Raw genomic sequence first — 24,057 nt, 5'->3', positions numbered from 1 at the left:
TACTCCTGACTTCAGTTCAGCCAAACCTACTTTAAAGCAGTTCAGATCTTGTAAATACGAACTGCCGAGTCCACTGTCTTGTGCTATACCTTTTCTGCCTCTTTTCTCTCAAGTCTACCCATGTCAGAAGTAGAAAGCTGTGAATTGTGGCACATAGACCCATAGTAGACCAGGAGCTGCGGATTGGGCCATTTTGGGAGCAAGGCTACCCTTGGATCGTTTAGCCAGAGATTCTGCTGTTCCATATCACAGATTCTTAATCGCGCAGAAAGAGTCCATTCGGCCCAACAAGGCTCCAGTGGCTCGCTGAAAGAGTATTCCACCTCGTCCCACTCCCTTGCCTTTATCCCTGTAACCTTGCACATTCATTCTTTTCAGATAGCAATCCAATTCCCTTTTGAAAACCTCGATCAAACCTTCCTCCAGCACCTTCTCAGGAAGTACGTTCCAAACTCCACCCACCCCCGGGGAAAAATACATTTCCTCCCATCACTCCTTTTGAAACTATTTTCAATCTTTGCCCTCTAGTTCTTGATACTCCCATTGAGTGGAACAGTTTCTCACTACCCTGTCCATTCCTATCGGGGTCTTGAATACCTCGGTCAAGTCTCCTCTCAGCAGGCTTTCCTCCAAGGATAACTGTCCCAATCTCTCTAATCTATCTCCATAGTTACAGCTCCTAAACTCTGGAATCATTTTTATGAATGGCCTCTGTACTTTTTCCAATGCCTTCACATCCTCCCTCAAGTACAGTGCCCAGAACAGGGCACAGTCTCCAGATGAGGCCTAACTAGTTTCTTATACAAGTTCAATATGACCTGAGGATGCCATACTCTTTATTAACTGCTCTCTCTACATGCCCTGCCACCTTCAATGTCTTGTGTACATATAACAACAAGGTTCTTTTGCTGCATGTCCGTTAGAATTTTTTCCTTTAGTTCGTACTGTCTTTCCATATTCTTCCTGCCAAAATGAATCCCTTCACACTTCTCTGCATTAAACTTCATCTGTCACTTGTCTGTCCAATCCATTAACTATTTTCTTTTGAGGTTCAAGACCATCCTCATCACAGTTGGTTTTCCATCTTCATATCATTGTAAATTTTGAAATATAGTGACAACACATTGACCAGCACTCTATAAAATCATTTGTGTGCATGTGATTGGTACAAAAACTGCTTTCTCTGTCATGGTATTTTATAATGCGGTTTTATTTTCAACATTAGCCTTTTGAAATTGTATTAAAACTGACTTTGTTTTAAGAATTCAGGACACAAAACAATTCACTTGGGAGCAGAGAATTTACTTTGATTTTTTTTTTCTTGTTGCAGAGATTGAGTTGTTGCTCCCCATCTTTCCTTGAGGGATGTTTGGATGTTTTTCAAAGTATTGCCAGAACAAATTAAGATACAGCAACAGAAAGTTATATTTATATAGAGAGAAACAGAGTCAGTGTTTCTTTCGAGTCCATTGGCTGGAGACATTCTCTACCCACAGATGCTGTCGGACCTGCTGAGTTTATCTAGCACTTCTGTTTTTTATTAAATTAGGAAGAGCCCAGATATCTTGGAGGATTGAGGCTGGAGGAGATTACAAGACTAGGAAGGGGTGAGGCCATGGAGGGATTGAAAACCCAGGATGAGAATTTTAAAATCGATGCTGTTTGACAGGGATCCAGTATAGGATAATATGGAACGGCACTCAGTACATAAGTCTACGTCTCTTCTTAAAAACTGAATTCACCAATGGCATGTCTACATGTGCATAAAACCATCCTTTTAACTAAAAGGAAATCCATCTGTTATCACTACATTTTTAGAAATTATGCCGAGGAGGAAGATGACGACAACGAGAATGAGGAAGAAGAAGAAGAGACGGAGGAGGAGGAAGATGACGAAGAGGATGAAGACTATGAGGAGCGAGGAGGGCCCAGACTTAGATGTAAGTTGTGAACCCAACTGTTAAGAAATAGTTTTAAATGATTAATGGATGGAATTTGAATTCGGAATGATCCTTTTATGTATGACTGGAATCTACTTCCCTGTTTTAGGGTTCTGTCCCAGCCTCTCCTAACTTCGTTTTGTAAAAGCTACTTCAGATTTGGACAATTGAAGGGAATTACCGTAAACATTGCCAGATTTAAAATATTTTTGTTTGTTAATTAAATGCACACTTGACTATTATTTATATCCATTAGCAACTTCAAATTCAAAGTAATTGTAATTTCTACATCATTAATTCTAAAAATACATATTTTTTCATCAGTAACATCTGAATATTACAGGAACCTTTGTACTACTACAAAATATAAAGTTTTCTTTGATTTTGGAGTTTCGCTTTAGATTGTCTGCTGGTAGCTGTCCTGAACAGCTGGGACAACTCCCTCCATTGTGGTTGTTTGGAAATTTATGTGGGGGGGATTTGAGTGCCCCAACTCTGTATCAAGTGTATCAACAAGGTGCTGTACATTGGAGCAGCAAATCATTGCCTTGTCCTTGACCTATGCTAAATTTAATTTATGGATATTAATTAAAGTTCCTCGCATGAGCTGCAATGTTGCCATAATGAATGGAACTCGGTGAGTAATATGGAGTTAACCAGGAAATGCTGACTTTCAAGTCTTAATTATCACCCTGCGACTGCAACAATTTTGAATTATTTTACAAGGATTTTCTTTCTTAAAGACAAAGCTATAATTTCTAGTATTCTTTTTTCGGGCTGTATTTTAATAAACTAATCTTATTAAAACAATGGATGTCTGCTGGCCAGCCACAGTGTATAACTTTAATTCCATCCAAGTGGAATGTAAAAGGGGACAGCTACTCTGTACAGTTGCATCCAGGAAGACAACTGAAACAAAATGGATGCAACATTGAATCACTGCATTGAAACTAGCCAAAGGACAGATAACCGTATATTTCTTTGATTGTTTCACAAACTTTAAAAAAAGAATCTTTTAAGTCTCTTCTCATAAGCCACTCTACTAAACAAACCCATGTTCGCAGCTCCAGACTTCAACAAAGCATTTGAAGTAGCCATTGATGGTAATGACTTTTGGGTAGGGGGCTGTCCGACTCCTGGAGGATGAATCCAGCATCGAGACACTTATTGGGTATTCTCCAAGAAATTGAACTAATATCAGAAACTCAATTCCACTGTGGCGAAGAAAACCTCGGGATTATTACTAGCTTTCAGACACTTGAGATACATGTCTAAAATGGTTACACTGAAACCACTGACTAGACAGACCGCAACCCCTTCATCAAAAATTTGATACTATTTTGTTGGAGTTTGTCGCTGCAACCATAGCACTTAAAGATTTGCCACATTGCTTGCTTGTCCCCACTCCAGTTGTGCTACTGCTTTAACATGTTGCCGTGCTACAGCTACTGTTTTCCCCCCCCATGACCTGGAATGTTGATTAAATAGTTTATCACTTCAGTTCTCTTTGCGACCCTGTACTTGCCACTGAACGGTCTTTCATGAGTTCACCCTGTACTGGTAGGAGTGCTAGCACATAGTTTCCTGGCTGAAGGGTTCGAGCTTTGACATATGTCTGCCCATTTTTTCAGAGCTATTTTGGGTGGTTCTTTAGTGCTCTTGAACCACAACAGTGGATCCCATGAGCTGCTTACAAAACGCATCTAACACAGCGACCTCTTCTGGGGCCCATGGAATGTGTGAAATTATATGAATGAGGGTTGCGATATATCTAGTTTTAAGTTTGGGAAGTAGGGTCATAAAACGGGCTGGATCCTCCGCCCCGCCGCATTTCTGCCTCGACCCGCCGGCGGGATTCTCCTTTATGCTGGCCGGTCAATGGGTTTCCCATTGTGCGGCAGCCCCACCCCATCGGGAAATCCCCGGGTGCCGGCAGAACGGAGAATCCCGCCAGTGGAGAATCCTGCCCCTTGACTTGTTCTTTGATTTTAAACTCAGAAAATCTGTCTGATTAATTCCTTATAATCTGAAAGCATACAGAGTGGGATTCTTACAATATTGGCAAAGCACATCCTCTTCAAATTTATAATGAAACCCTGTTACAGCCAGTCGTGCAGTGGTAAATTAGGGAACTCAATACCTCACATTGTCGTTACAATTTGAACAGCTTCTCGTTCAGCTGTTTTTTCTTTGTTCAGGGGTAGGTACTGGATGCTTGGGAGGAGAGCTTGGAACTGGACGAACACGAGGCCTTATCTTCAAGGAGAGAAAATAGTCAGGGAGTTTTAAAGCCCAGTGAATTTCGGCATAATCCTGCTGTAATTTTAATTCTGGAGGGAGAAGTTTGGTGGGATGAAAGAGTTGATGAAAACAAAAGCTCTGTCTGATGGAATGCCACTTGAGTGGCAAGCATGAAGGGTCTGAATGCCAGCATAATGATCACGTGTGAATCTTGCTCTTTACAGCGAGATCCAGGAAAGCTGCCAAAGGAAAATCAGCCCCCCAGGCCCGTTCTCAGAGGCAGGCGAAACAGCCGGGGAAAAAACAGTCCCTACACGGTCACAGGAGGAACACTCGACACAAGACATCACCTGTCAATGGAGTGGACATTGATGAGCTGGTGAGTACCAAGTGCCAACATTTCAGGGCTGGCAACAAGAGAGTTCTAAAATGAACAGGTGCTTGTCTGCAAATGCTTTAATCTGGTATTGTGTATTGCAAAATCCAGGCTCAAGATAACAGATATACAACTCCATGGAGACAGACCAAGCTAGTTTGTAGCTTGTTGAGCAATGCCACGGGGAAAATATTTTATGACTACAGGAGAAAAGACAAAACCAAATGCATGAACTGTTATTTGCTATTGGTGGGTGGGGGGAAGATGACATTGATTTGCTTGACACTTTTATACAATAGAAATTAATTCAGTTTAAGTGGGTTTGAATGGAGTAAGTTGCCGAAGAGCAAAGATGTCCATGCCAAATCCATTTCTGTCTGTTAGTGATGGGAAATTTTTGCAAAAGTTGCCTTTTATATCCTTTTGGCTAGCGTATTGAAAAACTATTATCACAACCAATCTAAATTCCATCAGGCTTATCAGAATATTGCACATGCTTCAAAACAGCAAGCTGGATGAAGGACAATTGAGGCAACTGTAGAACACACCCAAATTAGGCCATGTCCAAAATAATACAAATACATGTTGGCTTCAATAATATACTATCAATCCAGAGAAGGAACACAGTTAGGATCCTAACTGATCAATGGTACAGATTTCCAGAACCTGCACGAAGAATCCTCACGATGACCTACAGGACAGAATTTCCTGCCTGCTGCAGATGACACTTGTTTAATTTTTATGTGAAGGATTTCGTTTATTTATTTATTTTATTTTTTAAATGGAGAACACAATTATTTTTTTTCACAATTAAGGGGCAATTTAGTGTGGCCAATCCACCTAACCTGCACATCTTTGGGTTGTGGGGGTGAAACACACACAGACACTGGGAGAATGTGCGAACTTCACACGGACAGTGACCCAGGGCCGGGATTCGAACCCAGGTTCTCAGCGCCGTAGGCAGCAGTTCTAACCACTGTGCCACATGCCGCCCTAAAGGATTTTATTTAATAGAAATTTAGCAATTCATTTTATCCAGCATTTTTATTGCATTGCCAGGACTTTGGGATGCTGGCTTCTATTACACTCATGAGGTGCTTGAAAGTAGTGAGCAGCACCTGAGGCTCTTCAGATTAGAGGAACAGTTGGAATAGTTATACTCCACATGATGTGATTTGATGAGGACAGGTATTCCTGAGGAATTGAACAAATGAATGTGATATAAAATGGGATAATTAGTTAGAATAATGTAGAGGATAGAGCCGGTCTGATGGTAATGAACAAATGAATTCAGCAAAGCGTGGTAATGAACAAAGGAATTCAGCAAAGCATGGCCAGTAAGGGGGGAGGGGAGCCTCGTGCAGAGGATGGTGAAAAGAATGCTGGGTAACAAGAGGCCCAGGTTTGAGGAATGCGAAGTGAGCCAATCAGGATATATGGCCAGGTCAGGAGGTGTATAGGATGACTTATGGGAATCTTGTATGTGAAACTTAATGCCATTTGAATGATATGTATAGAAGATCTCTTTGTCCTCTGTCTCACTCGGCTTTGGGAGTTTCAGGAGACTGTATGTGTTCTGAGTCTCTATAGAGCGGGTCAGCCTTGCAAGTTGTTTAAAAATAAATAATACCATACCTACAGATCTCTCTCGAGTTTTATTGAGACCAGACTGACTGGTAAAGAACTTAATTTGTCATTCCAACAGAAATCTTGCATGTATGGGCATTCCTGTGCCGATATGTAGGTTGAGGTCGAACGTTGGGTGTTTTTGGATTTTAATGTCTGGTTTCGGGGGGAAAACTTGCCGATCATGGGCCTGCCTGAGGGGGCGGAGGGCCCAAGGCCGACCGAGTACTTTGCAAAAATGCTGGCAGAGGCTGTTGGGGGGGGGGGGGGGGGTGCGAAGGTGCTGGCTGGGCTCATAAGGGAGATGGGGGGAATGGCCCGTGGAGTTTCTTACACCTGAGGGAACGGGAGTATTCGTTTATCTCTCCTGTAAATAATAGGATAGACCTTTTCATGATGGGGAAGGTGCTTTTGGCTGGGGTGAGGAGGTCAGAGCACTCCCCAATTGTGATTTTGGACTATGCTCCGCACTGGTTGGATGTGGTTTTGGAGAAGGGGATGGCCCAGAGGCTGGAATGGAGAATGCACATGGGTTTGTCAGCGGACCAAAGCTTTCGTGATAAGATTGGGAAGGTGATCGAGGATTATGTGGGGTTTAATTGTGTGGAGGATGTTTCACAGGAAATTTTCATTTCATAATTGTGTGGAGGATGTTTCACAGTCGGTGGCTTGGAAGGTTCTGAAGGTAGTAATGAGGGAAGGAGGTGATTTTATTCAAAGCTGAGGTGGACAAGGAGGAGTGAGGGGAGCGCCAAAGTGGAGATTCTGGAGATAGATGGGAGGTATGTGCGGGACCCGAACCCGGGTCTCTTGGCCAAGAGGAAGGAGTTTCAGGCGAGGTACGACCAATTGTCCACAGGGAAAACGGTGCGCCATTTGTGGGGGGGGGGGGGGGGGGGGGGGGGGGGAACAGATTAATAAAATATTTGAGGAGTTTTATACAGATATATAGGTCAGCCACTGGGGAGGAGAGGAGGATGAGGGAGTTCCTGGATGTTGGAGTATCCAAGGCTGGGTGAGGAGGATAGAGCAGGGTTGGAGGGGCTAGTGGGGGAGCAGGAGGTGAAGGAGGAAATTGGGAGGATGCAGGTAGGGAAGGCGACGGGGCCTGATGAGTTCCCAGTTGAATTTTATAAGAAATTTAAGGACAAGTTGGCGCTGCTGATGGTGGGAATGTTTGAGGATGCGTTAGGTAGGTGTGTCTTGCTGCAAACGATGGGGCAAGCTTCTATCTCATTGCTGCTAAAGAAGGATAAGGACCCGGTGGAGTGTGGGTCGTACAGGCCCAAATCTCTGCTGAATGTAGATGCCAAGATATTGGCAAAGGTGTTGGCGTCAAGGATGGAAGAATGACTCCTGAAGGTGATTGGAGAGGATCAGATGGGGTTTGTGAAGGGAAGGCAGTTGTTCTTGAATATGTGGAGGTTGTCGAATGTGGTCCTGTAGCCGGCGGAGGGAAAAGAGACTGAGGTGGTGGCAGCACGGAATGCAGAGAAGGCAATTGATCTGGTAGAGTGGGGTTACTCGATGGCGGTATTGGAGAAATTTGGAATTGGAGGTTTGTGGCATGGGTACGGCTGTTGCATAAGGAACCGATGAACTCTGGGTACTTTGCACTGATACGAGACAGGGGTGCCTATATCCCCGCTGTTGTTTGTTATAGAGCCCTTGGCAATTAGACTAAGGAGCTCGGGTTGTGGAAGGGGATAGTGATGTGGGGGGGTGGAACATAGGATGCCCCTATACGCCGATGATTTGCTTCTGTATATCTCGGAACCGAGCACATCGATGGGGAGTATAATGGAGCTGCCTCAGATTTGCGGTGTTCTCGGGGTATAAATTGAATTTAGCAAGCGCGAGTATTAAATGGTCTTCCCACTGGGAGCAGGGTCGGGGTGCTACCATTCCGCTTGGCGGCAACCCACTTTAAGTACTTGGGGGTGCAGGTGGCCCGAGATTGGGAAGGGCTCTGGAAAATATAATTTCACTAGCGTGGTTGGGAGAGTGAAGGCAGTTAAAATGAATTGTTTTGCCACGCTTCTTGTTTTCATTTCGGTGCCTGTCGGTCTTTTTATCAATGTCCTTTGAGGGGTGGATAAGTTGATCTCCTCGTTCATTTGGGGTGGGGGGAAGGTGATTAGGAGGGTGATTTTGCAGAGAGGATGACAGCCGAGGGGGGGCGGGGGGCTGGGGCTGGGGGCTAGGTTTCCCACACTTGCTGTATATTTTTGGGCAGCAAATGTGGAGAAGCTGCGGGGTTGGGGCAAGGAGGGGAGGCAGGCATGTGTAGGGGGGCTGGGCTTGCAGGCTCTGGCAATGGTGCCGCTTCCATTGGCTCCAGGAAAGTACTTGGTGAGTCCTGTGGTTGTGGCCACATTGAAGATCCGGAGACAGGTTAGGCAGCATTTTAAGCTGAGAGCTGGGGGGGGATGCTAATTAGGGGGAACCATGGGTTTGGAATGGGGAGGATGGATGCGAGGTTTCAGATATGGGATGAGAGGAGAATTAAAGAAATTAAAGATTTGTCCTGGGGGGGGGAGTTTGACATTCGCAAGCCTAGAGGAGTTGGGAGTGAAGTATGGGTTGCCGCAGGGGAAGGGTTTAGGTACATGCAGGTTCGAGACTTTGCAAGATAAGTTGGACCTGCTGAAGTTTTTGACCCTGGTCTATGGTGACGTTCAAGATGCGCGAGGGGGGGGTTCTACAATTGTTGCTGCACTTTCAGGTGTTGGTTACCGTTGACTGTTTGGGGGGGGGGGAGGGAGGAGGTAGCGGGTTCCTGGATTTGGGTGGAATTGTTTTTTAATATTGCTGGAGTTTTCTTTTCTCTTAAGTCGTAAAAATTTGTCGAATAAAAAATTTTAAATTTTTAGAAAGAAATCTTGCTCATTTGAATTTGCAGTCTGTATCTTCTCGAAGTTTGAAAGACCAAGATCTGACTTGGAGTGAATTCATCAAGTCGCAAATTATTGCAGGTTGCTACCTCCCCCAGAAAGTAATAATCAAACCCAGTTATTGTGGGAGTTTTTTTTAATTACCTTGCCTATTCAAGCTGCTGGTGCATTACTTCCCATTGGCGACAGTATGTCCACTCGCTGCAACCGTACTCTATTAAAAAATATTTCCAAGAATTAATTGTTGATATTACACTTGTAAAACTATGATGAGCAGAGTACACTGCCTCCCCAGGCATTGGAGCTTTTAGATTACAATGTTTACAGCATAAACTGACTGGCTTGTAAAGCATTTCTGCCCCAAATGTTCAGCTATATCCTAAAATCCCTCCTTCCAAGTAAATAATTTATCAGGAAAATGTGGGAAAATGCCGGTGATAAAGAAAGACATATGTTTGTATAATGGCATTTGTGCCCATAGTGTCCCAAAGCACTTTACAGCCAATGAAGTATTTTCAAAGTTCACTCATTTTTGTAATGTAGGAAATGTGGTAGGCAATTACTGCACAGCGAGCTCCCAAAAGGTTCTTCCCCAATTCTGTCTCTGGAAAGTAGTCCAGGGTGGATTGGAGCTAGGGAACACAAAACCCATGCCTGTTCACACTGGATATAAAATGTACCATAGGATACTCAAAGATACCATAGAATCAGTTGTGGCACAATGGTAGCACTCCCACCTGAGTCCAATGGTAGTGGGTTCAAGTCCCACTACAGGTCTTCAGCACAGAAATCAAGGCTTACACTCTAGTGTGATATTGTAGGAGCACTGCACTTTGGGTGGAGTCGTCTTTCAGCGTGGCGGGTTTCCAATTGATCCTGCTTATGGCCTATTCAGTCTCAAAGGCATCAAGCAACTGGGCAACTGCCAGAGGCGGCCTCCCATCAGCAGACTAGAAATGCTGTGCTCCAGGCTGGCGTAGAGGTTCTCTCTCCCTGCCTGGCTTCAGCTGCAGACGACACTATGGAGGGACTTCCTCTCCACAGTGGTTCCTGGCTGCAAAGAGCTTTTTATTATTCATAACCTTTTTAAAAAGTTGGAAAGAACCTCTGAAAAGCCATCTTCTGCAGTGCTGGAGGACTTCCTACTCGCCATCCAACTTCAAGCGCCTCCTGTTATCCTTAATTAGAGGCGAACTTGCCTTCTACTCTAATTAGCCAATTTGTGGAAAGTCACAGATAAGTGTTTGAACAAGATGGTTCACCCAGGACGAGGCTAGCTCGTTGCACCTGGGGTGTACTGGCGCCTGCGATGTCTCCAAATGCAGGATACTCAACTGCATAGTTTATGAGAATTTGAGCCTGATGGTGGAGCCCTGAAACCCAGGGGAGGATCCTACCCTTGTGTTTGCTCAATATGTAATGGTCTGTTAGTTTCTACGTCTTTGTTCACAGGCTTAACTTGAGCAGATTGATACAAGCATCTGCATCTAGTTTCTTTTAAAATTCTTGTGGACCGGCTATGTACTTCTGATAGGCTAACTGATCTCCATATGTGTTTGTCCGCTTTCCACTACCCTCTGTATCTTAGTTTTGCTTTTCCCAACCATGCTTCCTCTTTCTTACTGTCTCCCCCTTTCTCTATGTATTTATCTCCATATTTTTCTGTGGAGACGAGAAGGAAGGCTGCATGGCTCTTGGGCTTCAAAAGAACCCCACACCTCTTTTTTTATGAAGAATCGAACGACCACAGAAATACATAGGCTAGCACCCTGCTCGCGTCGCCAACCATCTAAATTTCTTTTTGTAAAATTGTGAACTATGTTAGCGAGTGCTGGGAGGAGGGGTGGGTGGAATTTAGTTGACTATCCTGCCTCTTGGGAGTGGTACGGTGGTGTAGTGGTTAGCATTGCTGCTTCACGGTGCTGAGGACCCTGGTTCGATCCCGGCCCCGGGTCACTCTCCGTGTGGAGTTTGCACATTCTTCCCGTGTCTGCGTAGGTCTCGCGTCCACAACCCAAAAGATGTGCAGGGTAGGTGGATTAGCCACGCTAAATTGCCCCTTAATTGGAAAAAAATAATTAGGTACTCTAAATTTATTTTATCCTAACTCTACTCTGGATCCTAGACCCAATGCTGCTTTCTCTGAATCACTTTAAATCAGCTTACACAGTTAAAGGTTCAATTGTGAGCAGTAGTAGAGTGCCTGCTATTCACTACAGGACATTGCAGCCAAACAGAAGTGGGGTCATCTTTCATGGATGGCAATTGTCAGGGGACCAGAGAAACACAAAGGAATCTGGTCTTGCAGGGACAGATAGGAACAGGCAGACTTGAGAAGTGTGGGAAAGAGAGCCTTGGTGCAGGGCACCAGGCCAGGGGTGAGCTGGCAAATATCAAACCGAATGTTATACCTGGTTTCTGCTGAGCAAATGCTTAAACCAACCAAGGTAGAAGTAGGTACCTGTGATCAATTAGAGCTCAGAGCTGCAATGCTACCAACATCATTACTATCCCAGAAAATAATTATTGAGTAATGGACAAGTTAGCAGCCATTAGGATTACTGTTCTCTGTATTCTTTCCCTACCCTGCCTCCCAAACATGTTCCTTGTGACCCAGAGTCATGAAATTCTTGCCTTTTGAGAAATCACTGTTGGCGTCTCAGCTATGCTGTCGGGTCGTTTCTTCTTTGACGTGGAGTCGATCAAGCAGGAGACGCCAGGAAATTATTCTGGGCTCAACAAAGAAATCAACAGAAGATTTCTGACAAATATCTCGGCAGAGATGCTCTTGAACCCTCATACGTTGTGGATTATTGTGAGATGATTCATAGGTTGTTAAGAGGGTTTAAAATAGGACTCAATGTATCTGTAGGCTGGGAGGTCCAATTAGTATCAGAATCTCAGTAATGCAGCCGCAGGCTTGCAATGTTTGTACTGCTGACAGTTGTTGGTGGCCTGCTGGGGTTGGTGAGAGTCACAGCACTCTTGACAGCTGTCCTGTTGTACTTCAGCCAAACAGAAGTGGGGTTGTCTTTCATGGGCGGCAATTACCAGGGGACCAAATAAACAGTATGTTCAGACCCGACCTGATAATCCAACCTCATTTATCACACAGGTTTTAGAGGATAAACCAGTGCAGAGTGCTTTCGGGATGTATGTGTGCTTATACTCCTATGCACTTGTGATTAAGGGGGCAGTATAAGAAAAAACATGCTATTACTGTTACTAGAATTTCAGTAAGATGCAGTGAGCTTGTAAGCTTTTCAGCACCATTGAAGATATTTCTTTCCAAGCATTTGGACCTGGTCTGTTGATTACTCACTGGTCATAGTCATGGTAAGGGACTGAAAACAGAACATCGCAACATCAAAGCAATGCCAAGTGTGTTTTTGTATTGAAACCAATATGCTCAAACCTTGCAAATGAGGATTGCTTTGCTTGTGGTTCAATATTTATCACTTTGACTTCAGTTTACAGTAGTGTTAATGTTTATTATTGAATTGTAGGATTTTTAAATATTCAGAATCTTAGTTATCTGATGCAAGCTGAGATCTGCCACCATGCATGAATTTATTGACCAAGCTATTAAGAGGCTGGCATGGGTAATATTTCTATTCCACTGTCATGGAGCCCATGATTTCTTGACATCCCATATATTCAAGTGCAGAAATAGATTCTGCAGGGTCCAGGCTTGAGAATGCCGGGGTCTGCAGGGATGCATGGCTTCTGTGCAGTCAGAGAAGACTTGCTTTTATGGAACACGTTCCATTACCAGCAGACATGTCTCAAAACACTTTTCAGCCAGTGATGTACTTTTGCCGTCTCATCACTGTTGTAATGTAGGAAACATGGTAACCAATTTGCAAACAGCAATCTCCGACCAACAACAATGTGATAATGACCAGATAATCGACCTTCTGTGATGTTGATTGAGAGTTAAATATTGGCCAGGACTCCAGGGATAACTATCTGCTCATCTTCTAAATAGTGGCATGGGATTTTTTACATCTACCTGAGCAAGCAGATGAGGCCTGGTCTGAAGGATGACACCTGGCAGTGCAATCCTCCCTCAGTACTGCAATGGAATGTCAGCCTTCCATAGAATCCCTACAGTGCAGAAGGAGGCCATTCAGCCCATCAAGCCTGCACCGATCCTCTGAAAGAACCCCTCCCTAGGCCCACTCTGCCCTATCCCCATAACTCTGTAACCCCATCTGACGTGCACATAATTGAACATTAAGGGGCAATTTTTAGCATGGTCAGTCCACCTCTTTGGACTGTGGGAGGAAACCTACGCAGACATGGGGAGAAAGTGCAAGCATGCACATTTGCCCAAAGCCGAAATTGATCCCTGGCGCTGTGAGGCACTAACCACCGTGCCGCCCGGCCTTGGTTTTTATTCTCCAGTCCTTGAGCGAAACATCCCAAAATCTTGTGACTCGAGCAGGGTTGTTACCAAAAGAGCCACAACTGACATTCAACCAACTAAAACCATGCTGCTTATTAACACCGTGGACTGTTTATTATTTCTGACCAACCAGAACCACAAATGGGGCATGGTTTGAATTGGTATTAGGTAACCAGGTATTCGGCCCCAGTATCTGGTTTACCCATCTGGATCCTATGATGATCCACCGCACTGTGTTGAACACGGCATTTTCTGTTGCCAATGTGCTGTGCTGGAGCAAACTCTGCCTCAGTTCTCCACATCATGAATCAGGCTCGGTATTAGATGCTGACGAGTATATGGATTTCAGCATTTGGAAGGTGTAGAGCAGGTGCTAGAAACCTTGCATGAGCTGGTTGGTACCCAGCACAAGTCACAAAATGTGACTGCATTCCCAGTCCCTGACCACGGTGCAGAGACACTAACAATCAACTTCTGGAGGCTAACGCTGTTCTGTTTTGTTGCTACATTTCCTTAAATTAGTGTTATGTTTAATACGTTCTTTTCACTGAAGTGCAGTTGCTTCAAATTATGGGTCTGCTGTTGATATCATCTTGGTTCAGTGGCATCACTCACTCTCAGACTTTCTATAGGAGTTTACTTGCACGGTGCCCTGAAACTACCTGTACAATAACATAACCACAGAATGTAGGGGAAGACTCCCTTGTGATCTGGACCAGTTTCTGTGCCTAATTGAATGATTATTTCTTCAATTTCTCCGCAAGTAGACGGAGTAAACATTTGTGTAACACAGAATTGATAGAAATAAAGCAGTTTAATGATTTGTATCAAATTAACAAATGAAGCAGTAATATAATTTGTCTTTTATGCAACCTAATTCCAAATATTTGTCTTAAAGCAATGTCATAGAATGGCTACAGAGGCTATTTAGCCTGACAAATCTGTGCTGCCTTGTTACAAAGAGCAAATGAGCTAACCCCACTCTACTTTCTCTATAGCCCTGCAAATATTTTCTCTTCAGATGATTACCCAATTCCCTTTGAAAGCCATGATTGAATCTGCCTCCACTACTCTCACTTAGCACACTCTAGTCGAGATCTTAACCACTTGCTGTTTAAAAAGAAAATGTTTCCTCATGCAAACTTTTGTTTCCTTTGCCATTCACCTTAAATCACTGTCCCCTGGTTCTCAACTATTCTGCCAATGGGAACAATTTCTAGCTACTCTGTCTAGGCGCCTCATGATTTTGAACACGTCTACCAAATCTCCTCTCAGAATTTTCTTCTGCAGAACAGCCCCAGCTTCTCTAAACTATCAATGTGACCAAAGTTTCTTATCCCTGGAGCCATTCTCTAAATCTTTACTGCCGTCTTCTCTGAACAGTAAGAAGTCTTACAACACCAGGTTAAAGTTTGTTTCAAATCACAGCTTTCGGAGCACTGCTCCTTCCTCAGCTGAATGAAGAGGTATGTTCCAGAAACATATATATAGACAAAGTCAAAGATGCAAGACAAAGCTTTAAATGCAAGCATTCACAGGTAATTAACTCTACAGATCCAGAGATAGGGGTAACCCCAGGTTAAAGAGGTGTGAATTGTCTCAAGCCAGGACAGTTGGTAGGATTTTCTTCTCTGAAAACATCGCATTCTTCTGAATGTGTGGTGCCCCGAATTGGACACCACTCCAGTTGATATTAAATCAGGATTTAACGAAAGGTCATCAAACCATCCTTAAATGTTGTACTCTGTCTCTATTTATAAAAACTGTATGTCTTTTTAACCACATTATCAACCAGCTCTTGTCACCTTGATTTAAGCCGATAAACTTCCAGATATCTCTGTTCCTGCACTTGCTTTAGAATTATACCTGCTCAGTGGAATTCACCGAAAAATAGTGAGGGCCTAGTAGAAGATTATAATCAGGTCACATGTAGAAATTTTAAAAATTGTAGATTGATTGTAGTTTATTTCTTCAAAAGGGTATCTTGGTACATAAAACATAGTAATGGGGCTATAAAAACAACTCATTTTCCATACATTTAAACCAAGTGTACAGTTACAAGTATGTAATAGCTTAAATCTACTGGTTTGTCGCAAGTAGGAGGAGTGGCGAGCATGTCACAGGAGAGACAGTGAGAGGGCTGCTACTAAATATTGCTGCTTTAGTTTATATCACCACTCCTTAGCACACATATCACTTTTCACTTCTGTGCAGTAAAATTTAATCTGCAAGACTGAGGATTGTGGGAAGTTCAGAATTCTGCAAAGGAGGGCAAAGAGATGATCGAGAGAGAAAAAGAGTTTGTAAGTAAACTTGCAAACAACATAAAAGTTTCTATAAAAACTTATATAAGCATGTAAACCAAAAAAGATTAGTGAACGCAAATGTAGGTCCTTTAAATAAATTCTCCCAAAATGGCAGAGCAATTCAACAACTACTTCAGTTCTGTCTTCACGGAAGAAGACAAAAATAAGTTCCCAGAAATACTACTGAGGAGGAATTGAAGGAAATGGGTATTTGTGTAAAAATAATGCTGGAGACATTAATGGGGACTGAAAGCCAATAAATCCCCAGGGCCTAATCATCTACATCCCAGGGTGCTAAAAGAGGTGGCCATGGAAATAGTGGTTGCGGATTGGTTTTCATCTTCCTAAATTCTGGAACAGTCCCAGCAAATTGGAGGACAGCAAATGTATCCCCACTGTTTTAATAAAGGAGTGGGGAGGGAAAACGGGGAATTACAGACCAGCGAGCTTAACATCAGCAATGGGGCAGATGCTAGTCAATTCTAAAGGATGCAAGATGGGACACTTAGAAAATATCAACAGGCAGTCAACGGAATTGGGCAACGCCAGCACGGATTTATGAAAGGGAAATCACGTTTGACAAACTTACTGGATATTTTTGAGGATGCAATTAGAAGAACAGGCAAAGGAGAACCAGTGGATGTGGTATATTTGAATTTTCAGAAAGCTTTTGATAAAGCTCCATATCAGAGGTTAGTGTGCAAAATTAAAACGCATGGGATTGGGAGTAATACACTGGTGTAGTTTGAGAATTGGTTAGGTAGTAAACCGAGAGAAGAAATAACTGGGGCCTTTTCAGAGTGGCAGGCAGTGACTTCTAGGGTACTGCGGGGATCTGTGCTTGGGCCATGGCTATTGACGATGTGAATCAATGATTTAGATGAAGAAACCAAATGTAATATTTTCAACAAATACAGAAAATACTGGGGCAGCATGGAGGCACGTAGTCAACACTGCTGCCTCATGGCGCCAAGGACCCGGGTTCGATCCCGGCCCTGTGTTACTGTCCGTGCGGAGATTGCACATTATCCCCGTGTCTGCGTGGGTCTCACCCACACAACTCAAGGGCAGGGTAGGTGAATTGGCCAAGCTAAATTGCTCCTTAATTGGGAAAAAAAATAATAATTGGGTACTCTTTTTAAAAAAAAAAAAAAAAAAAATTTTTAAAAGCAAATGGATTGCAAGAGGACATGACTACAGGAGCATGGATGACTTGCTGTGGCTATACAGAGTCTTGGTAAGGCCACATCTGGAATTTTGTGTGCAGTTTTGGTCTCCTTATCTGAGAAAGGATATACTTGCCATGGAAGGAGTGCAGCGAAGGTTTACCAGTCTGATTCCTGGGTTGGCAGGATCATCATACGAGAAGAGATTGGGTCTACTGTACCTGTATTCACTGGAGTTCAGAAGAATGAGAGGGGATCTCATTGAAATGTGTGAATTCTTGATGGGGCTGGACAGACTGGATGCAGGGATGTTATTTCTTCTGGCTGGAGGGTCTAGAACAAGGGATCACAGCCTCAGTACTTGGGGCAGTACTTTGGACTGAGACGAGGAGAAATTTCTTTGCTCAGTGTGGTGAACCTGTGGAATTCTCTACCACAGAAGGTACTGTGGAGACTTGAGTCATGTATTTAAGAAGGAAATATATTTATTGACACCAAAAGCGTCAAGGGACATGGAGAGGGGAGCAGGAGTATAGCATTGAGATAGTGGATCAGCCATGATCATATTGAATGGTGGAGCAGGCTCAAGGGGCTGAATGGCCTACTCCTATTTTTAATGTTTGAACTGACCCATTTGAAATTGATTGACACCACCCTTGCTAATTTGACTCCTCAAGGGCAGTTTCTGGCCCAATGTTGCATTTGTAGCCTGAAGACCTGCAATGAGACCACAGTAAAGCAAGTTTGCAAGCATGAAGCACAGAACAGGAAAATTCAGTTATTTCTGCAGATTGTATACAATCTCCCCTTTCTTGATCTATGACCAGCCCATTCATCTTGGGAAGGACCATCTGAATAAACGACCCCTGTTTCCCAAAGTTAATCGAGATGTCAAAAATATTAGTCAGTTTTCAATTTCCTCTATTCTGCCCATATCTGAATACATTTCATGGAGAACATCGAGACTTCTCTGTCTCACAGCAACAGAGGAGCCAGTGTGGACATCTCAATTCCACAACTTGTTTGTCTTTTCAGGCATGTTATAAAATTTACTTTTAAACTAATTTCAATAAACCCAAATCATGTCCTTTTTTGGAGACTTGCCTTCAAAGGCCAATCACCAAACTGCGTATTCTACTGTTGCTCAAAATACTGTCACATAAACCTTGACTAGTCTGAGTAAAATACATGCAAATCAATATGTAAAACCAAGGATTATAGTTAGTGAGCTGTGGTATCCTATGAAATGCTAACAATTATCTGAAGGAAAAGATTCTGTGATAATCTGGTGTTCAATGAGTTTAATCACTGTATATCCGAACGTGAGGTAGGCGTGCAGGAATTAATCTCATCTGTGTTGAATTAACTCTCGGTTGAGGCAGTGGAAGTGATTCCTGTTGGCCTGAGTAATGGGCTAATGGGAAAATTAACCACGGTTGCTGTCACTGATCATTAGCTAGTTGAAAGAGTGCTGTATGGATACAGGTAAACATGGGATCTGACACGACTGATATGCTGGAGACATTAACACCTAAATAATAGGGTGAGGTACCAGGAAGGGAAAAGCAAAGTAAAAATCTGTTATTTTGATTATATGAAGGATTGTGTTTCCATTTTGTGGGAATGGGGAGATGTTGAAACGTACTTGTGTTCCTGGTCATTGATTTCTTGTTCCTGTAGGTACAACGAAGAACAAAATATAGGTCGCGGAGACTAAACCTGGAGCTGGCAAAGTGTGAAGAAATCCTGAATAAATTAATCAGATCCCGATATAGCTGGCCCTTCAGGTAAGGATTTTCTTTTTTAAATGCCACTTTTGAATCATAGAATTTACATTGCAGAAGGAGGTCATTTGGCCCATCTGGTCTGCACCGGTCCCTGGAAAGAGCACCCCACCCAAGCCCACACCTCAACCCTATTCCCGCAACCCAGTAACCCCAGCCAACCATTTTGGACACTAAGGGCAATTTAGAATGGCCAATCCACCTAACCTGCACATCTTTGGACTGAGAGAGGAAACCGGAGCACCCGGAAGAAACCCACGCAGACACGGGGAGAACGTGCAGACTCCGCACAGACAGTGACCCAAGCCGGGAATTGAACCCTCGACCCTGGAGCTGTGAAGCAACTGTGCTAACCACTATGCTACCGTGCCGCCATGAAGAATGATACTCAAGTCCTTGTTGGGGGCCTTTACTCTCTGTATAGATTGGGCAGGACAAATCAAATTTGCAAAAGTAGCTCAGAAAATAAGTTAATGGAAAGCATTTGAGGCAGTTTTCTAGAACGACATCTAAAACAAAACAACTACGGAAGCTATTTTGGATGTAATTGTGTAAAGAGGCAGTTAATTTAATAATCTTGTAGTTCAAAGATTCTCTCAAAGATGTGATAACATGATAAAACTTCATTTGAGTTTTGTGAGTGATGTGATTAAGTCTGAAACAAGGATTTTAAATTTAACCGAAGGAATTATGTAGGTATTGGGGGCAAATTCACAAAGGTAAATTGGATTAAAAGATTTGGTGGCATTGAGCAATGGTGAACAGATAAAGACACCATTTATAATTCTCAAGAAATCTGCATGCCATTGACAAATAGAAATGCCACTGGAGAAGTGGCCTAACCATGGCTTACTGGAGAAGTTGAGGGTAGTATTGAAAAGAAGTTGATAATGTTGTCAAAAAGGTAGTAATTTTCCATCTGCCCCCCGTATCTTTTTTCTCTCTTGTCAATCAAGAATCTATCTAACTCAGCCTTTAAAATATTCAATGACTGCTGCCTCACGGGTGCGATCCCGGCCCCAGGTCACTGTCCATGTGTAGTTTGCACATTCTCTCCATGTGTGCGTAGGTCTCACCCCCACAAACCCAAAAGATGTGACGGGTAGATAGATTGGCCATGCAATTGCCCCTTAATTTAAATAAATATATATTCAATTACCCTGCCTCCACTTTTCTCTAGGGAAGAGAATTCAACAGATGAGCAGCCCTCTTCTGTGCTCCCTACTTCTAGACTCCCTGACAAGGGGAAACATCCTCTCAGCATTCACCCTGTCAAGCCCCCTCAAGACCTTTTATGTTTCAATAGAATCAACTCTCATTCTTCTAAATCTGAATGGATATGAAGGGTTATCTTAAGATAGCCCCTTCATTTTAGGAATTAGTTGAGTGAACGTTCTCTGGACAGCTTCAAAAGCAATAATATCCTTTCTTTAATAAGGGGACCAGAACTGTAAACAGTGCTCCAAATGTGGTCTCGCCAATGCCGTACACACTGTGCCAAAACCTTTTTTACTTTTTATTCCATTTCCCTTTTAATCAATTACAATTATTACTTAAGACTATATTATTATAATATTATATTATTACTAATTTTGTGTGATTCATGTACCAGGACACCCAGATTCCTCTGTACCATACGCTCTGCAATTTCTCTCCATTTAAGTAAGGTGCTGTTTTTCTATTCCTCCTGCCAAAGTGGAAATGTTCACATTTTCTCACATACTTTATCCACCAATTTTTTTGCCAACTCGCTTAACATGTCCATATCCTTTTGCAGACTCTTCACAACTTATTATCCTACCTATATTTGTGTCATCAGCAAATTTAGCAACTATACATTTGGTCCCTTCATCCAAGTAATTGATATAGATTGCAAATAGTTAAGGCCCCACCACTGATCCATGTGACACTCCAGTTGTTACATCTTGAAAATCTGAAAATTACCCATTTATCCCTATTACCTGCTTCCTGTTAACTAATCAGTCCTCTGTCCATGCTGATATGTTGTGGCTCTTTCCCAAATGCTTTTTGGATCCACGGGTTACATTTTATCAATTTTGCTTGTTGCTTCCTCAAAGAACTCTAATAAATTAGTCAATCGTGATAACCATTTCACAAAACCATGTTGACTGCCTGATTGCATTAAAATTTTCTACGTGCCCTGTTGTAATCTTGTTTGTAATAGTAGCTTGATTAGCTTCCTGTATTACACTTCCATGATCCATTCTCCCGTCCATCTTGTAGCCCTCAATCTCACCCATACAAGCTGAAAGAACCTCAACTATTGGACAGTTGCGAGGGCTGTGGCTCCTACATTTCCACCTTCTTGATCCCTGTACCTGCCTCACACCCTTCTTTCCCTGTCCCTAGACCACATCAAATGGCCATAACCTAAAGGGTGTGACTGCCTTCTGGGACAAAGTGTCCAGGTAACTTTATCACCCACCTGATGCATCGCAATGTCCAGAACTTCGCCTCTAACTCATAGACTCTGAGCCCACGTTCTGCCAACATTTAACTGTGTGTCTTGGATCACATTAGCGTGCACCAGATCCCACATACTGCAGTTGCGACATATTACCTACCCACCAATCATTACTGTTTTTATTCATCAATTAATTATTTTAATTAATTATAATTAAATGCCTCCAGTCTTGCTTGTGGTTATATTCTTATTAATTAAATTTGTTCTGTTTAGGGCAGCATGGTGGCACAGTGGTTATCATTGCTGCCTCACGGCGCCGAGGTCCCAGGTTCGATCCCGGCTCTGGGTCACTGTCTGTGTGGAGTTTGCACATTCTCACTGTGTTTGCGTGGTTTTCGTTCCCACAACCCAAAGATGTGCAGGTTAGGTGGATTGGCCACGCTAAATTGCCCCTTAATTGGAAAAAATGAATTGGGTACACTACCTTAGACAATATAAATTGGAAATACACACCAGCCAATCATTTAACTACTTCCCTAAGATATCGAACCTTGAATTTTGATTCCAAACATGGGCTCGGAATGTACAGACCAGCACACTCCATCCCATGGTTTCGCCTCTCTCACTCTATGGCCCGCTACTTTCTTGGGCTCTGCTCTCTGCCCCCCTGCCCCCAATGTATTGGTCTATTTTATTCGATAGAGTCCTAGAAAATTGCAAATACCTGTGGGATTGTGTCCTGGCAAGAGTCAATGTGCATAAGAAGTACCTTAAGCCATATTTACTCTCAAAATAAACAGCCTAATCTGCCATAGAAAGCTACACTTGAAAGGAGTGACAGGTGACCAGGTGTCATTGTGTCAGCTCCTATAGTTACAATGATAAAAATATGGTTGGAGCCAAGCCTGAGATTAAACAAGGTAGGATGTCAATTCCCGAGGGTTGTAATCTGATGTATGATCAGTCCAATGTACAATTTACACTAAAGCCAAGTGAATTTGATGCAACTAGTAGTTGCCTTTTTCTGTATCGAGCTAAAGTTAATAAATTGCTTTCCCTTTTTTCCAGAGAGCCTGTGACAACTGATGAAGCAGAAGATTATTTTGAAAAAATTGCTAAATCTATGGACTTGCAGACAATGCAAAACAAATGCTTGTGCGGTACTTACAAAACTGTCGAAGAATTTCTCGAGGACATTAAACTGGTGTTTAACAACGCAGAACTGTACAATGAGGAGGGTAGCCAGGTCCTTGCCTGTATGGAAAAAACAGAGCGCTGCTTCATTGACATGATGCGGAAACATCTTCCCAACTACAACTACAGACGAGGCAAACCACGAAAGAGTAACCAGAAACGGAAAAGACTAGTGCAGTTAGAGCTAGAGGAGGAGGAGGACGAGGAGGCGGAGGAGGAGGAGGACGAAGAGGTGGTGGTGGAGGAGGACGAGGAGGAGGAAGAAGAAGACGGCGATGAATATGATGGCAGTGAGGCAGAATCAAGTGAACATTCCATCCCATCGCGCAAGCGCCGGAAGTGAATTGGGAATAGCCAAGCTTTCTGAATAATGGATGTAGTAATTATTTTGGAAACTGCAGACATGTTTGTACTTTAAGTGTTTATGTTGACTGATTTAAAATACTGGATCAAATGCAAAACTTCAACCTTACCTGGACATTTTCATAGGAATATAAAAAGGTTGAAATCAAAAGCTCTTACAGATTTTTTAAAATCTCTTTTTGGATTGGGAGAACCTGTAGGACTGAGGGCTGAAAGTTCCCATTTTGTTAAAAATGGTTGTGAAATTAAGATCACAGACTAGGCGCCCTGTAGTACTGATTTTATTACCACAGTGCAGAGCTTTCACAAACATTTTCTGTCTGTTGGTATCCGCTTTCAGCATAGACTCTTTCGTATTTGTTCATCTCTGCTGTAGAGATGATCAGTACAGGAAATTAGACAAGCCCCTCGATGGTCAGCCTTTGGCCCATTCCAGCGATGCTGATTCGCTGGAGAGGTGTACAATGAATAGAAATTCCAGCTGATTTGCAGGCCAAGACACAGACCGTGCCAGATGACACACATTGCATCACCAGCATCTGTTTTGTCCAGCTGTGTTTTTGGTTTGACCATATGATTGAAAATGTGCAAAATAATTTCACACAGTCGTAACAATATTTTAAATGTACAGTTCTTTATTATAATGAGATCCTTCCAGTCACTTTGGGGAGAAACCCCGCCCCCTCAGATGTTTTACCATCTGAAGCAGTCAATTGAGTTTTTCATATGAGCCACCAGCCATCTTGAAATTTGTCACCTGATTGACGACTGTGGTCGAGAAGCAGCTAATTGTCCGATGAACGTACCGGATCTGGTGGGAGATGTTTTTTTTTCCCTGAGTCAACTGACTTCCAAAACTAAACTATGATCGGTTCTGACATCAATGCGCAATGGTGGTTGGTTAAAGCTGTTCGACCATCTGTCCTGGATTATCTGAGGGTCCAACCAAATGGATGCTCAATATGTTGTATATTAAGTGTCACTACTCGCTGATGAGAAAAGATTCTACTTTGCCCTACGCTCTAATCGGTGCAGGGTTATGACACCCAAACATCAATAAAGATGTTCTCCATGTCTCATGCTTGTTGGCTGCCAACAGTTTGCATTTGACATGTAAGGTTCTCATTTGGTCTGCCCAATCCTGCTGACCAAATAGTTCTCATGAGACGCCATTAGATTTTTAAACTGAAGAATTGTAAAATACTCCTTTTTGTGCGGAGATGTGTACAGTGCATACAGATGTGTAGATCTAACCAGATTAAGATTCTTGTGCTTCAAGTTGTCAGAAAAGAAATTGCGTGGCACAACTTGAATTTGTTTCCATCTGCCTCTTT

The 24,057-nt window shown here is 42.9% G+C and overlaps 1 protein-coding gene across 5 annotated transcripts in view; it reads left to right on the top strand.

Moving 5' to 3' along the window:
• The window catches only part of baz1b (bromodomain adjacent to zinc finger domain, 1B), a 112,544-nt gene extending 88,620 nt beyond the window's left edge, over positions 1-23,924 (top strand). For 4 of the 5 annotated variants that reach the window (XM_038813855.1, XM_038813854.1, XM_038813853.1 and 1 more), the window contains 4 exons: positions 1,819-1,940; positions 4,406-4,560; positions 18,638-18,744; positions 22,235-23,924. In XM_038813855.1, the coding sequence (XP_038669783.1) occupies positions 1,819-1,940; positions 4,406-4,560; positions 18,638-18,744; positions 22,235-22,703 (853 nt within the window). In that variant the 3' untranslated portion in view covers positions 22,704-23,924. The remainder of the gene's footprint in view (positions 1-1,818; positions 1,941-4,405; positions 4,561-18,637; positions 18,745-22,234) is intronic. The other variant, XM_038813856.1, reaches the window with a different exon arrangement.
• The last annotated feature ends 133 nt before the right edge of the window (positions 23,925-24,057 follow it).

This window comes from Scyliorhinus canicula, chromosome 12 (assembly GCF_902713615.1).
Source record: "Scyliorhinus canicula chromosome 12, sScyCan1.1, whole genome shotgun sequence".
Lineage (NCBI taxonomy): Eukaryota > Metazoa > Chordata > Chondrichthyes > Carcharhiniformes > Scyliorhinidae > Scyliorhinus > Scyliorhinus canicula.
This window is presented reverse-complemented; position numbering and strand designations above follow the sequence as displayed.